We start from the raw sequence: 15,876 nt of genomic DNA, 5'->3' as shown, positions 1-15,876 counted from the left end.
CTGGTGCACAAATCTTTAAAATTAGCACGTAACAGCTTTTAATGCAAATAGAGACAATGTCTGGGATTTGTCTGGAGAAGAATGCTCCCAATAAAGTAATGGATAGATGTAGTCGGATGTTTACCAGTTGAGTGCATTTTTGATGTTTTAAGGTTGTCGTCTTTAGAAAGTCATCCCACTGATATTAGTCTTTCCTTTTATTTGTTTGACTTGAGCCGTCGAAAACAAACTTTTAAAATAAACTAATTCTGTGAAACTTCAGTGAATAGTTCACTAGATGGTGTTGGAGACAGAGAGAAGGCATCAAATAATCAGTGATCATTTCTTAGCTGTTAACTTTATTAAAGTAGCGCGAGTACCACAGCTGAGGATCAGCGCCATGAAGAATGAGTTCCTGTATAAGTAAAAAGTCAGTTCCTGCTCTGATCAGCTCTGGCACGTGGCACCGAGTTGGTGAAATCATGTTCTGTGTTGGAAGTATTGCAAAATACTTCACACATTGGACGGCTCCGGTGCTCCTGCGCTGTTGCTGAGCCCCCGGAGGCTGGGAAGGGCTCTCGAGAGGTGTCCACCAAGGCCACCCACCCACCCAAGGGTGGCCTTGGTGCCGCGGGTGGGATTACTGACAGCTGCTGCTGCTCCTCAAAGGTTTCGAAAGGGTGGAAGGAGATTACCCTGCTCCTGCTCCAGTCCTTTTTCTCATGCTTTGAAGATGTTTGTTTTGTTTTGCCCTTTTCACGAAAGCGTGATGTGGTTACCCCTGGCCGGCTGGTGGTCAGCAAGAGCCCTTTCCCGAGATGCGTTTCCGCAGCGCGGTGGCTAGCACGGCTGTTTCACGCCGTGTCTTCATGCAGGCGACAGTTCTGGCCTAAGCAGGAGACTTTGCACATGTCCTGGTTGAATCGGATCCTTTGTGTTTTTCAGGCTGTTTCTCCGATTCTCAAGATCATTTTGAATTCTGTCCTTGCCTACAGTATATTGCAATCCCTTCAGGCTTTTCACTGTCCACAAATCAATAAGTGTACTGTTAAGTAGTTTATTATCACTGGGTTGCTCTGACCCACATTCAGTTTTATACCGTGTATACATGTCAGGTTCAGACATCTTTTTTTTTTTTTTTTAAACTTTTTTAATAAATGCCAATAAACTGGTAAATACCAGCTATGGACATCCTTGTAATGCTATAAAGGTGCTTTATCCCGGCATAGCTTCTTTCCTGTGCTGCACAGTAGTCACTGTGCCAAGTTCAGCCTTGAAAATTTGGAGTTGTGCTGCTTTGGGCAGGCATGTGTGGTTGAAGGGCTGGGAGTTCTGTGCAGAGACAGCCATTCATTGATACTACAACAAATGTGGAATAAATAATAGTATTCTTCCCCTTGGCAGCTCAAGATGAGTGTATTTTAAGAGGCTGCCACCCTGCCACTGCTATGATTATTGTTTGTTCTTGTAACAGAAACAGTGCAGTATAATCCATTGCCATAGTTTAACCTTCTTTATCGCAAACCCTGTGAAGCGGTCTGTAATCCCAGAGGAGGAAAGTGATATTATTTAAGCTTTGTTGCTGTTCCAATTAAATCCTTGCTTCTGTGCAAAATACCTTGCTGTAAAAGGGACAGTGCTGAAGTGGTCCATTTGTGGAGGCTTCTCTGTTTGATTCTCAGTGCTCCATCATCGTCATCTCTCCCAATAATTAGACAACAAAACAGGACGAGCCGYGTCACCCTGCAGATGCATTGTAAAGCTAAGTGCATTCAATGACCCAAAGCGTGGCATTATCTCGTGTAATGCGTACCTCAGAGTATCTCATTGTGCTTGTAACAGTTTCAGTATTTTTAATTGCCATTTATGTATCCAACCCTTAGAAAACTGTGCGCATCAGGCTTTAATAGTTTGTAATTACATGACTTGAAGTTTTAGATCAGGTTCCCTGTATCTACAATAGCATTTTAACAGCTTTTCACTTCTTCTGAACAGGAGCTCTCATACTCCTTAAAGAGCATGAATGTAGCTCCTTGAATGTAGCTCTTGGATTTTTTTTTTTTTTTCCTGGCAGCTATGGATCAATTAATTTCTCATTTGTGGTAGATAATATTTTTATAAAAAAAATGAAGTTGAAATGATTTATACACACTTCAACACATTAAAAAAGGGAAGGTTAAAAATCACATCTGAAGTGGCAGTAGTTAAAATACAATTACACCTCCCCAAGGTAGCATGGCAGAAGAAAATATTTTAAAAGTTCTCTCTGAACGTTTAAAAATTCAATTAACATCATCGAAATACAAGCCTAGAGACTTGACTGCAGAGGAGCAGTTGCTACCCAAGTTCTTGAGCTTATATAGAGTAACTTTAAGCCTTGTCAGCTGGCTTCATCAAAACTACTCCCAGTGCATGAAGTGAAACAGCTAGGTAAATCTTTGCAGAGTCTGGATCTGTTCTTCATGGAAGGGCATAGAAGAGCATAGGGGGCAGCTGGATCATCTGGTTTCTTTCTTAAGACAAAAGTGTAGGAAAACAGTCCTTTCCCCCCCTTTTTTTTAAACCCCTCTGTCAACACTTCTGCATGCCTCATGCTAACACTTAGGAAAAGGTTGTCAGGCAGCGGTGCTGGCCGGTGACCATTACCCCTCTCCGTYGGCCGCTTGCCCTCCCTTTGCCTCAGTTTCCCTGCTTGTACAGCAAGAGCAGTTGTGGCGATTAGAGGAAGCTGCTGCTGAAGATGCTCCAGCCTGGGTTGTTCTCTGCTATCCCGGTGATGATTTTAGGGGAAGAAGCGGCCTCTTGCAGAACTCGCAGCTCCCTTGGTTTTGTGTTTTAGGGCAGAACTGCCAAACTGAGGATCTGAGCTGTGTACTCCACCCCTTTGCACTCTCCCCTTAGCTGCATGCTGCTCCCAGGGATATCATTCCCATACGTATCTCTGCTAGCCGGTCCAGCACACCACCTTGCCTCAGGGGGGCTTAGTGTTGAACTGAAATGTGTAAAAATTAGCTCTCTCCTGTCCTGCAGGTCAGAGAAGTTTGACAGATTTCAGCTGAGTACCTAGCATCGTCAAGCCCAGCAAAACGGGCAAGCTGGGCAGCAGCAGCAGAAGGGGTGTTTCAATTTTCTGATTTGAAGGGAAATTAAATAATGGTGGTGAGTGCCTCTTGGTTCAGTGGAGGATGCTTAGCTGCTCTGTTACACTTTCCTTTGATTATTTTTATCAGCGCTATCAGTTGAGGCTACAATGTGGCTGGCAGTGTAATTTTTCCCAGTTTCAGGACACTCACACTCTCCTCTGTAGCTTTCAGAGCAGATGCACTTAATGAAAAGTGTGTAGCCTTCAAACTGTGACCCATCTTTAAGTTATGAGTGCAACTCCACTCCCTTTTTAAAGTCTTGGGCCAGATCCTGTACTCCTTGAAATCCATACCATGGATGTATGTAATTACTGTTGATGTAAATAAGACCAGGGTTGAATCCTCCTCTACTCTGTCTTGCTTGGCCTTTCTAACAGCGACACAACTAATTCTAGTTCTTGACCTGAATGATGACAAGCTATCACTAAATGCTATGCTGACCTTGATAGTTGCGAGAACAACATTAGCTGAAAATATTTTCACCTTAGTTTGGTAGAAATTTCTTTCTAAGAAATACTAAGAAATATTAGGATATGAAGTAACAGGAGAGTTTTCCAATTACAGTTCTTTCGTACAGGTTAATACATTTTATTAAAAATAGCTCAGACCTGCATCCAGCAGAGGAAACATCAGCTTCCTTTCCCAGAGGACTTTATGCTCACTGTGCCTAAATACATTCATTTTGTGTTATTATTTCCTCCCCTTGTAGTTAGGTATCAGAGGAGTGGTGTCTTGGAGGGGGATCAGGGCACTTGGAGCAAGGAGTTGCGAGGTTGCTCCGCTCGGTTAGTGACCTGCTGGTGGCAACTCAGGGTGTGGGTTTGGGTGCCCATCCTGTACAGCTGGGGTAACTACAGTGACCTTSCTGTGCAAACACTGCAAGGTCCATCCACGAAGCTTAGCCTGGCCACTGAGCGTATTAGCGTAAGGTATTCAGAGATGCAGCGTTGTCCGGTCCTGCAGAATGCTCTGGGGTGGAAGGGCCTGGAAGCACTTTTTGGCACGATACCGTGAAACAAAACGATGCCAGCAGAGAGAGGTTTTGGTGGGACTGTGTCACATGCAAAATCCTTCCAGACAAGGGGTCTAAGGGCAAGCGTTTCCTTGCCCAGGACTGGCTTGCGTGGGCTGCTCGAAGGCCTTCTCTGCTGTTCGGCAGGATAAACACTGTGCCGAGATAAGAGGGTTGGCAGTGATTTCAGTGGGCAGCCCGACTTCCTGCTTGATTTATCAGCCTTGGCATCAATACTTCCTGCCATTTTACATTCTTATCAGCCACCCAGATTTCACCACATTGTTTTTCTAATTAACGTTCTTTCTCTTCCCCGCCACGACCAGCTGGAGGCCTTCTATTCCATATTTACCACCGAACAGCAAGACCATGTCAAGTCCGTGGAGTATTTGAGGAATAACTTCCGACCGCAGCATAACCTGAACGACAGGAAGGTGTCGAAGTCTGCTGTGAAGGATGCTTGGAGCCACGATATGACAGACATCTTGGAAAACCCACTCGGTACAGAAGCTTCCAAAGGTAGCTTAGGATTATGAATTTTGCACTTGAATAACAAGAGATATTTTTTGGTCTACTTTGTCATTATATCGTGTTGAGTATAGCTGTAAGTTACCAAAGAAATAACACAGTGTATGCAGGTATTCTTTGTTTGCATATCTCAATAAATTAACTAATCTTAGGTGTGCACACAGTTTCCTGTGAAACTGGCTGTCACAAGATACTGTGGAGATGAAGACCCAGAATGAGTTAGTCTCAATTCAACCTATGTCCTTGTTTATCCTGACTGGCCTTAGGCCCTTAGAGATGCCTAAAACCCAGGAAACATTGAGGGACAGTGGCAGAGGTAAAATTTAGGCCCCGTGTGAATGTTGGTTTAAGGGTTTAGCACTGACTCAGTGGGTGTTTGAATGGGGATAGGGTATCCAGATGTGGTTGTGGTTTTCATTTTTACAGTAACAAGGCTTTTGAAGAGCCATTGACCTTTTCATTCAACATATGTATCAACCTTTTGGCAATGATGACTGGGGAAAAAACTCTTCCATATTAGACAGGTTATTTTATAATGTCTTGCTGAAGTGTTTCACGTGCCTTTCTGTAGAGCAGCTGGTGCTTGCTTCTGTCAGAAGCTGGATAATGAGCTAGATGGAGGGGGTTTGGGAAGGAGGTGGCAGTAGCTGCACTGGCACAAACAGCCCCGGCTACAGGAACACATCAAAAATTCTGAGAGAAATGTGTACTGGATAAAATAAGACTAGAAGTAAGTATCATTTGCTACCTTTATTTTCCTTGATTTTACTGAATTTTATTTATAGCTAGAGGAGGAATGACGTACGCTTCCCAGTCTTGAGGCTCAAGAAGTGCTTGGTGCTTAACCAATCCTAGGTAGAGGTATAGGAGAGGGGGCAGTTTGCCAGAAGGAAACAACTAAGTGGATTTACAAGCCGCCCTTCTGTACCTGGCATTTTCACCTGGCCAGGCACAGCGAATGTAGTTTTTAGAGGACGTGAATCATGAAAACAGCTGTGTTCAGCAGCCTCACCCTCCCAAGAGTGTGCTGGAAGAGTGTATTTCTCAGGGCTCATTATTCTGTGAGTGTGCCTATTTTTATATATATAATATACACGTACATAAACCTCATGTTCATTAAAGGCAGCCTTGGGAAAGAGAATTTGTATCAGAAGTGAGAAGGAGATCTTGGGAATGAAGAGACCCCACCATGCTCTGATGCTCTGGTCTGCAGTTTTCAGTCAGTGTTTTAACATTAACATGTATCAATATTTATTTTTTCAGATCTATCCTGTGTATGTGTTGCTTACCCAGAGCAGTGATGAAAGTTAATAGGTTACGTTATGTTAAAAGTGACAAAACTGACTAGTTTTTATTTTGAGTGCGGCTGAGGTACCTCTGGCACATGTGGTGTAATATTCAAGAAGGTTTTACTGCTTTGGCCACATGCCTGAATATTCCTTGCATCACTGGATGGTTTTTAAGATTTTAAAATTCTTTGGGTGATTTTCACACCCATAGTAATAGTTGAAACACACAGTCATGACTGAGCTTTACAAACACTGAGGTCTGAAGTTAGTGGGCTAATCTTGGAGTGAGAAGTGTTGATACCGATGGGGCACTTGAAGTAACTGGAAAGATTCCTGTTTGTTGAGCTGTAAGGATTCCTTAAGCCCAGACTCAACCAAGTGCACATGGTTTACTTAAACCAAGTGCACTGGAGTGAGGGACGTGCGTAAACATCAGTCTCTGCTTAGGTATCGTGCTACCTGGGCGCTTAACGCCTTACGTGGTTGGGGACTGGTTTGCTGAGAAACTTCTCCTGGGTCCTTTCCCAACACAAATGGTTAGTCCAGGTCCCGTAACGCTCTGTACCTGTTCCTGCCTGGGAATTTGGGCTTACAACGTGCTCAACAGAGGTCCTTCAGTTGGGGAACGCGCATCCCCCTGTGATCTGACATGACTCGGGATGATGCTCGTCAGTGGGTTTTTTTCCCTCGAGCTTTTGCTGTAGGAGGTTAATGGTGGGGCAGCCAGTCTTTTTGCACCAGCTCTGTCAACTTGTCACTTTTTGAGTTGTGTGCACACCAGGGGACAATGAAAATAGGTGCTTTTTTTTTTATGAACTTAAAAATAAATAGGTTGCTGCAGTGTTACTAACAAAACGGATTGTAGCGTATCCTCCAAAGGTTACAGGGATGAGTTATAGCCGTTCCAGAGATGTAACAACTCGGATGTTTCTGGCCTCTTCTTTGACAAAGGTGAACAGTGATGATGTGCCTGGTCCACTGCACATTCTGAACTACTGACATATAAATAAAGCGAGTTGAAGTCATAATACTTGAGTGAAAGCAAAACCTATTGTTTATTCAGCTAGTAAATACAGTGCCTCTTTATATAGTGTCATTCATGCAAAAGTACTGAGAAGCTGAGTGCGCAGAGCACTTCTCAGCCAGGCTTTCTAGCATACAAATGTAAGAATATAGTGTTAGCATAACAAATTTATTCTATGCAGATTCCTCTGCACACCTCATAGTTGCATCTCAATGCTTTCCACATTGCATTAGGCAGTATGACCAATGTCTGTCACATGTTGGCTCCTGCATGCCCTCCTGTGCTTAGATGTGTATGTTGTAGAAGAAGGCAAGGTCAAGAAAATGTGTCTCTTGCTTGCTGCAAGGTGGTATGGTTTGTGATGGTCTTCAGCTCTGGGGGGGGAGTCCGGATTTGTTTGTCGGTGTGAATTTTTGCAATTTGTTTCTTCTGTCACACTCTATTAAGTCTGTGGGTAGTGCTGCTAATCTAGAAAACAGTGTAGCATTCGTTATGCAAGCCTTTCTTGTTTTGGAGGAAAATGTGCCCAGAACAATTTGCATAATGTTCAGAATAATTTTCAGAATCCCCTGGTGAACAGTGCATTTCAGATCTGTACAAAGCAATGCAGTTGTTCATTGACAAACTTAGTATCCTGAACAGTTGGGCGCTGAACAGGAATGCCTTTTCTGCTAGATATCAAAGCTATCTGGGGTCACAGAACTGAGACCAGCTAGCATAAACAGCAGATAGGTTGCAGGAAAGCTATTTCTCACTTTATGCAAGACCTCTGATTATTTCCTTAGCAAAGCCCCATAACTGGTAGCATTTGGTAAATAAAATGTCTTCTGGGAATGGCTGTTTTAGGTCAACTAAAACTGTCAGTGAATTTGGATCCAGTTTGTTAGCCAGTATGAATGTTACCAGTCTTTTGTTTTGTAGCTACCCTCCTCTTTTTTTTTTTTTTTAAAGAGGGAAACTATTTTTAAAGATAGTTTACAATAATCAGAATACAAGATGGTAAAAATATTTTAGTTAATTTGATATAGTGTGGAGGGCTAATTTTTCCCTTCAGATGGGGAGTAAAAACTCCAGTGTTTCTTTTGTGTTAGTATTTAGCCAGAAGGTTTTCTTTGGTTACATTATCTCATTCCTTCCTTCTGTTGGCAAAAGCTGATTTAAAACAGTTCTCTTGAGGACTGCTTGTACGCCTGAAATGAAAGCATATGCATAAGACCTTTGCTGAATCAGAGCTCGTGAGCTGAGCTTAATTCTTAAGTTGACCCTGGAGCTGTTTCAAGAAACCATACAGATCATCTTTAAATATCTTATTTTCAAAATATACCATTCAAGAGGTACAATATTCAGATATGTAGTAGTAGCAACTGGTGGATTGATTATAACCCATCAGACAACAATAATTTTTAAGAGGAGGAAACTTGCTAAAGATTCAAGATATACAATGGATCATGCCATTAAGTCATGCAGGTGATCAGGCCTGTTAAATTTATCAAAAAGACTCACCATCGTTACAGTACTGATTTATATAAAGTTTTTCAAAGTTGAAGGTTCTCTGTGCAGACTTATACAACAGAGAATATATTATTAAGGTATTCACCAGATACTGTAAATAATAGACAGTGGCAGCATTTGATTTTTTGCACATGACCATCTCTGTTAAAACTGTCTCCTCTTTTATGTGGCCTGTCCTCTCTGGCTCAGGATCGTGTTGCTCTGTCACATCACATATTGCACTCCTGGCTTTTCGTAGGCTGCTTCCAAGCAGCTATGCCAAAGTGATTGCTAATTATTTATTAGCTTAATCATGCACATTGCTCTTAGGGGACAAGTAAAGAGAATCCTTACATAAGAGACCACACTGTCCAAGGACCTGACTCTGCAACTCTGTATGTTCTTTATGGCTTTCATATGTTGTCCCATCAAGCAGAGATGTAGTTACAAAACATTACTGTTTCAGTAAAAGTACAGGCAAGGAAGCTGAGGAGGGAATGGTGTTTCATTTCTGTGTTTCAAGATGTACCCTGTGTGCAGCAGAATATCTGCCCATCTGATTTTGCTGCTGGTTAGGACCATCAGATATTGTTTGTCTTTATGATTTTTTAACTCTGAGGGAGAAAAAAAAAGAGCTTTAACCTTTCTGTCTCATTAAACGTGCTGCAAGCCTCACGACATTTAAACAAGCATCCCGTGTGAGGGGCTCTTGACATCAGAGTTTTCTTTCAGAGATGCCTGATTACTTCCCCAAAGGTGTCTGATTACTCTTTGCTGGAGTCTCAGATGATGCTGTTTGCCATCAGTGGGAATTCGCCTTAGAGTACCGTCTTTAATTATGATCCTCGACTAAGTTAAATAATGAGCAGTCATAAATTCACTCTGGTCGAACTTACGTAGCTTTGGACTCTAAATCAACAACTGGGACATGTCTCTAGTAGTCTGCAGGTAAACATTTTCCTTAGCGCTCCTTGTTAAGACGTGGCAATGTGCAGTTTGAACGTCATTGTAACTTAATGCTATTAAAACTATCCAGAAGCTATTTGGATTTTACCACCCACACGCTTTGCGCTGGAGGCATGGCTCCAACTGTGGAGCTAGTGTCAAAGGTGTAGCACTGCTCAAGCAAAGCAGTTTAGTTCAGATTCTCTATTTCACAGCTCCTGACATCAAAAATGAAACTAAGGCCTCCTATGAAGGTACTGCCTCTTCTGCATGGCATCACATCCTTGTGTTGGAGTGCATCTCCAATTTAGCCTTATCCAAAATCATCTGAATTCTTCCGGAGAGTAAACACAGAGCAGTGACACCATCATTTTGAGGCAGATAGTTGAGGCATTGACAGTAATATTTCTGAATGAAAACAAGTTATTTGTCTCATTTATAGCCTTTGTTATTACTCCCAGTAATTTGTTTTTGCTTTCTAAATGCCCATGTTTTATGAGAACTCTCTCCCAACAGCCTCGGAGTCTCTTCATGTCCTCCAGGTCTCTCTGGGGGTCCAAAAAGAGCATTAGGCAGCCAAGTTCTCCTCTTAAAGAAAGTCATTTATATATTTTCGTCTAACCTAAATGACCACAAAATATTGTATGGCAGTAAGTGTAACCAAAGCAACAAAATTGTAAATGCAAAGTTAAAATTGTAAGTTATTGGCATCTTAACTTGGAATTGCTAAAACAAAATGATGCTACTTATTTTCTTTAAGTATCTTTAGTTAGGGGAAAAAGCAAATAAGCAAGAAGCTTTTTTAGTTAATTTACCATATGTTTTCCATTACAGTTGATTGTTCCTGTCCGTTGGAAGAATCTGTTTTGCAGATTAATTTCTTCATAGATTAAACACGTCTTTTCAGTTTCCCTGGGTGACTGGACTTTCTTGCTTTCCTTTCTGATTTTGTTTTGTTATGAAGATATCCCACATCCATTCCCCTTCCTTTGACAGCGTATGGTACCGGATCAGGGTCTTGCTCTGTAGTCCTTGGTCCTTGTGCACATGGTTCTCTCGGAGCATGGGATGAAAAGCAGGAGGGGACAGAAAACCACCCAGGTGCAAGACAAAGCGTTAAGGTCAAAGGAAAAAAAAGGGACCCATTTTGAAAGGGAATTGGCTACAAAACAGCATGATACATACCTGACCTAAGCCTCACATTTTTGCTTATAGTGGTTGTGATCTGCGAGCTTCTGAATTTACCCGCAGATGCTTTTGCCTGGTTATACTGTGAGCAGTGTGTGTATCTCTACCCAAATGCCACAGATAGCTTGCTGGTAGGTTCATTAATAAGCAATGAGTAACTGCTTGCACTTGTTTAGAGATTATAAGGGCCCAAACCAAGAGAAGGGGATTTCAGTGTGAAAGTTTTGACGTGGGTTGGGTTCACAGCTGCCGCTAATGAGTGCTCGCAGGGGAGACTTGGTGATTTATCCCATGCGGGTGCTGGTTTTAATTGCAGTCGGGACTGTACCTTGGACCATGACTACCTGCAGCACCTCCTGCTCATTGGAAAAAGCCTCCGGCAGCCAGGGCAGGGAAGCCGCTTTCCCTTTTGAGCCAGGCATCCCACAGACAGGTGGCAGATGCGGTGCCTGCCCGGCCCCTTGCTCTCGTGCCCGTGCGTCCCAGGAGCGCCCTGTGCAAGTGCCATTCATCGGGATGTCAGAAAGGGTCATCTGCTGCAAAGGCACTTCCTTCCAGAGGAAATCCTGCTTTCTCCTGCTGTCGACGCAATGCCTGGCTCTGGGCTCGGTCACTCCTAGAGTGTCAGGCATACTGTGCAAATAAGGGCATGGGTGTACATTTTTAAACAAGTCACCTCCTCTGTGTGTATAATATAAACACAAAAATTGCAGGGTAAATCCTCGTCGGGCATCAACTGGCCCGGCATGGCGTTTGACCGGACGAGGCTGATTTGGGCCAGCGCTGCAGAAACGCTACTTGTGGAACATATGAAATATTTGGGCTGAAGCACAACAAAGTAAAACACACAGTTCCTGCCTTTCAGTAAAGCAGGATCTGTTGCTGCGATGCCATGGAAACTCCAATGCTACAAAGAAACCCATACAGGAAGGAATCAAACGCCCTCCGAATGCTAGTTGTATATTCCCCTCAGGGAACGGGCAGCAGCAGAAGGGGCAAAATCTCTGCTTCCCAAAACCCCTCCGCCAGGAGTGCTCCAAGGGCAGGTTGGCTCAGGAGGTCATTTCACAGGGCTCATAAAACACATACGGGGTCTGTCCGTGCCCCTCGCACCTTAAGGAACGACCCCGTGCGTTTGCAGCGTAGCGAAAGGTAAGAGCAGGGAAGATAAATAGGCTGTCTCCTAGCTACATTCTGCCTCTGGATTGAAGCAGATCAACACAAATATTTGCGTGTATGGCGTGTAGCCTGCAAATGCCTGCTAGCAAATTGCAGGCAAAGGTAAAGGAAAAAATGCACGCTTCTCTTTAAAGCAATTATCCTTATATATTAATAATGTCATTTATAAGCGCTGCAAGAAGTTAACAATGTAAGCGAAAGCATGGCAGAGAACTGCAAGCGTTTGGGAAAAGGAGAGGGGGCAAGTGTGGTAAGCGTGCCTCTTAGCGCTCTTCTGTGTATTAAACCCCGTGTCGTCTCTGTGTATGATCCTCGTAGTCTATTTGTTATCCTTGGGGAGCGCAGCCCTCGCTGAACTCAGAGATTGAATCAGACAGCCAAAAGAATGGTATTGTTTTTTATGGCGCTCCTTCTGTTCTCGGGCATTTCCATTGAGTCACGCCAATGTAAGGAAGCTGAATCTGGCACTTTTATTACTTCCTTTACCATGACACTGTTGGCATGGCGCTTAAAGCAAGTGTGAGTTTTCTCCTTGCAGTATCACCCATGCGAAGACTTATTTTGTTCTGAGGGTCTAATAATGAAAAAGAATAAATATGCGTGTATATATAGATATATGTATTTGAAAGTCTGTTTCTTTGTTTCCCTGCTAGTGATTAAAATGGCATTGCTTTTGTCCTGCTGGCAGGCAGGTTTCCCTGGGCCGTAGAGCCGAGCGAGTTCAGGGCAGGATTTTGCCGACAGCTCGGGCATCGATGATGCTGTTATCAGGCTTTTCTGAAACCAGCCAGGAAACTTGTGGCTCAGTTGGGCTTGCACAAACATCCTTCTGGTTTTATGGCGAGATCCCTCAGGGCAGGGCTCTGCTTCGGTCCGGCTGGTGGCAGAGCCCTGGGTGCTGCTCTTTCCTGCTAGCCATGTCCCGTAAAAAGCCCCACGGGTCCCTGCCTGGCTCCCACCTGGCTCCCACCTGCCTCCAGCAGCCCCTTTCCTCTCTATTTACCCGTTAATCTGCATTCCCAAGAGCTACTTCAACCCAGGTCTTCAAGCAGCTTCACGAGTTGCTATTTAAAATAGCAAGAAAACCGCATCTTGATTCGGATGTGTTTTCTCCCTCCACATGCTCATTGCCTCAGAAGATCCCCGTCCGTCTCAGCATGAGGGATTCGGGACTTCTCGTACGCCTTGCTTTCCTGTGCAGGGAAATGTCAGAGTTTCATCACACGATATATATCCCACAGTACCGCACGTATAGGAACAGCAGTTTTGTACCGCTGAGACAGGCAGAAGGAGGGAGAGAGTGGGATTTTCCAAAAGAGGGCATAGCGCAGCTAGAAATAACTGCCTTTAAAGTGGTGACATTTTTATGCACAGAAGAGCTAACTTAAAACATTTTTAGAGGATTTTATAGATCCCTCTGAGCCCTGTACCACTGGATTCATCATATGAGGCACCTGTGCTACAGGAGGAAGATATACAAGAAATAACCCAAAATTCGGTTCTTGAGCTCTCTCAAACCTTCCCTAAATAGCTCTTTTTATAACTGCAGGTAGCATATGCAAAAATCATGATAAATACCAGAAAGTTTGGGTGGTTTTGCATTTCTTTCTAGGCTGCTAAAAAAAGCTGTCATATCCTCTTATATGCCCTTTCTGGAGTGATAGGTGTGTCTTAATACCAGTGGTTAATTTTTGCTGAACAATAGGCCCCCTTTTTTTCCTTTCAGCCCTCTGAAATGGAGCTGCCAGGAGCTTTTGGATTAGGCTTTATCGTCAGGCTTGAGTTAGGAAAGCCTCGTGGAGAGTACGTAGCCAAACACAACATAGAAATCAAATTATGGGAGAGATGAATGCGAAGTTGTTAAATTAATTTTGTTTGTTCCAGCCCATTGGAATGTTTTTAACATGAAGAAAATAATTCTTTGCAGTGTGCTTGGCCTGGCCAGCACTTAGGGCTGTATTAGCATGCTACATTTGCCTGCAAGCGGCAAACAGGTTTTCTCCAGGCTTGAGTGAGCCCTGGAAGACAAGGCTAGCCAAGAGGCTGGCTTGCCCCCCGCCTTCCCCGGCGGGACGATCTGCAGCGAAGCGCCTGTGTCGAGCTCCCCGACAGCCGCACACATCCAACAGCTGGAAATGCTGGCGGAGGCTGCCGTGTGTCAGGTCCCTGTGCCTCCCTCCGGATGCACCCATGCAGTCCTCCCTCCGTTGCAGGATGTTTCCAAAAGGCAGGAGCCAACACGTTGCCCGGTGCCCAGCAGAGATTATGCCTGTCTGTCAACCTGTGAGCTTTTTGTTTTTATTGCAAGAGGTCCAGGACGTGACAGGCTGAGGGCATCTCTCATGCCACGAGACGTGCCCCTTGATACTGTGAACGTGCTCGCTCGCTGAGCGCTGCCGAGGTTTCGCCCCTGTGCCCAGCCGGGCTCTTCTGCCTCCCGGAGCACCAGTTAGCCCCGGCACAGGGCTGACGAGTCCATATTGGCTTTGGTATCCCAGTGCAGGTATCTCTGCTCAGTATTGCATTATGCCACATAAAGACATCCTGAGATCCCCCTCCAAATTTTCATTATTCCGTTGGATCAGAATTGAAAAGAGAGCATTAGTAATGTTTTCTCTAAAAATAACTGAAATCTGCTATTTCAATGTCAAATGTTGCTGGTTGTTGGTTTTCATTCTTTTTTTTTTTTTTTTCTCAAGCAATCATGAATTCACAGGCTTGTTTGCTTATTTAGTTTGGGGGGGAAGAAAAGCTTGTGTTTCTCTTCAGTGTATTCTGATTCAATCCGGAGGAGAGTGCAAACTTCTTCCTCCCCGCCCCAGCCTCTTTCTGCATCTCTGTTTGTCCTTCAGCTGCACGCTTTGCAAAATCTGTAGAGGCTTCTTAGCATTTAAAAAAAAAAAAGAGAGAGAGAGGAGTCAGTGATTTTTTTAAACTTCTTCCCAAAATCCAAGGCGCACAGAATTTCAAAAGGAAAATTAGATCTCTGGAAAATGCCAGTTGTTTTATAGATGGTCAACTCATTACTTTTTTTTTTTTTTTTTTTGCCTTTCGACATTTGCTACATTATTATGTATCACTTTAATTAAATCATCAAATTGAATTACTGGATCAAATTTTTTTTTATTCCATTGTGTCCTGAGCAGGTTTGGTTAAATTAATAAACCATATGCTTCATTTTATAAAAAAGGATGATTTCTTTTTTGCCCATTCATCAATTCAAAAGCTGTAAAAAATAGCGGCTGAACAGAAAATGTTGGTTATTACTTAATTACAGCAGGTTCTTCCCATGTGTCTCAGAATAATTGGAACAAAGTCCTACTAAATGATAAAAAGTTTGTAATATTATTTACTGTGAAATTGGAAATTCAATCTTCTTTTAGCTGGCTGTGAACACGATTTGTCCTAGTCATGCAGTGGCCCCAGTCAAAACATGTCAGCGTGTGTCTCAGTGAAGTCACTGGAGTCACTCAGCTGCTTAAAGGTGTTTGTGACCTTGGATCAGGGTACATGGTCATGGAGGGAGGGTCTCCCAACTTTGAGCCTCTCAAATAGGTCTCCTATTTACCTTTGGGAAATACCTGCTGCTGTGACTGTCATGAACTATTCTGAATTGCATCAAAGCTGGTGGCAAGGAGTCACATGGAGTAGAGGATGGGAACAGTCCCCTCTCCCTTGCAGGGTGTAGGGTTGTTGTCTGGGAAACGGCTCGCTAGAGGATGGGTCAACACGTGCCAGGGGACACTGCGATTAAGTTAAACCTCTTCATTACATCTCTTGTGAAGGTTACCTGGTTGAATTATTTCTAAAACAGTTTGATGCTTGATTATATTAAAAATGTCATTCTCTGGATATCCTTCTGGAGAAGGAGGGCTGGATAGGACGACTTCTAGGTCTGGCTAGTCCTTCACCTGGGGCTCCCACCTCTGATAGGCTTTGGTAGGCTTTGATTAGGTGGAACGGTAAAGGCTGGCCTGGTATTTCTGAAGAGTAATTCTGTAATGACCAGGGGCTTCAAAGGTGTAATTATCAATAAGCGGTGATATAAGTAAGAATTGATTTGACTATCTCAGCAGAAAGAGGTGAGCATGGAGAGGC

The 15,876-nt window shown here is 43.5% G+C and overlaps 1 protein-coding gene across 1 annotated transcript in view; it reads left to right on the top strand.

The window, feature by feature from the left end:
* The window catches only part of LOC112970527 (receptor-type tyrosine-protein phosphatase gamma), a 149,355-nt gene that overhangs the window by 43,349 nt on the left and 90,130 nt on the right, over positions 1-15,876 (top strand). The window contains exon 5 of the mRNA XM_026075013.1: positions 4,461-4,653. Coding sequence (XP_025930798.1) covers positions 4,461-4,653 — 193 coding nt within the window. The remainder of the gene's footprint in view (positions 1-4,460; positions 4,654-15,876) is intronic.

The sequence above is a fragment of the Apteryx rowi genome, unplaced genomic scaffold (assembly GCF_003343035.1).
Source record: "Apteryx rowi isolate R43461 unplaced genomic scaffold, aptRow1 scaffold_4, whole genome shotgun sequence".
In the NCBI taxonomy this organism is placed as follows: domain Eukaryota; kingdom Metazoa; phylum Chordata; class Aves; order Apterygiformes; family Apterygidae; genus Apteryx; species Apteryx rowi.
Note: the sequence above shows the minus strand (reverse complement) of the source record. Positions and strands in the feature narration are given on the sequence as shown.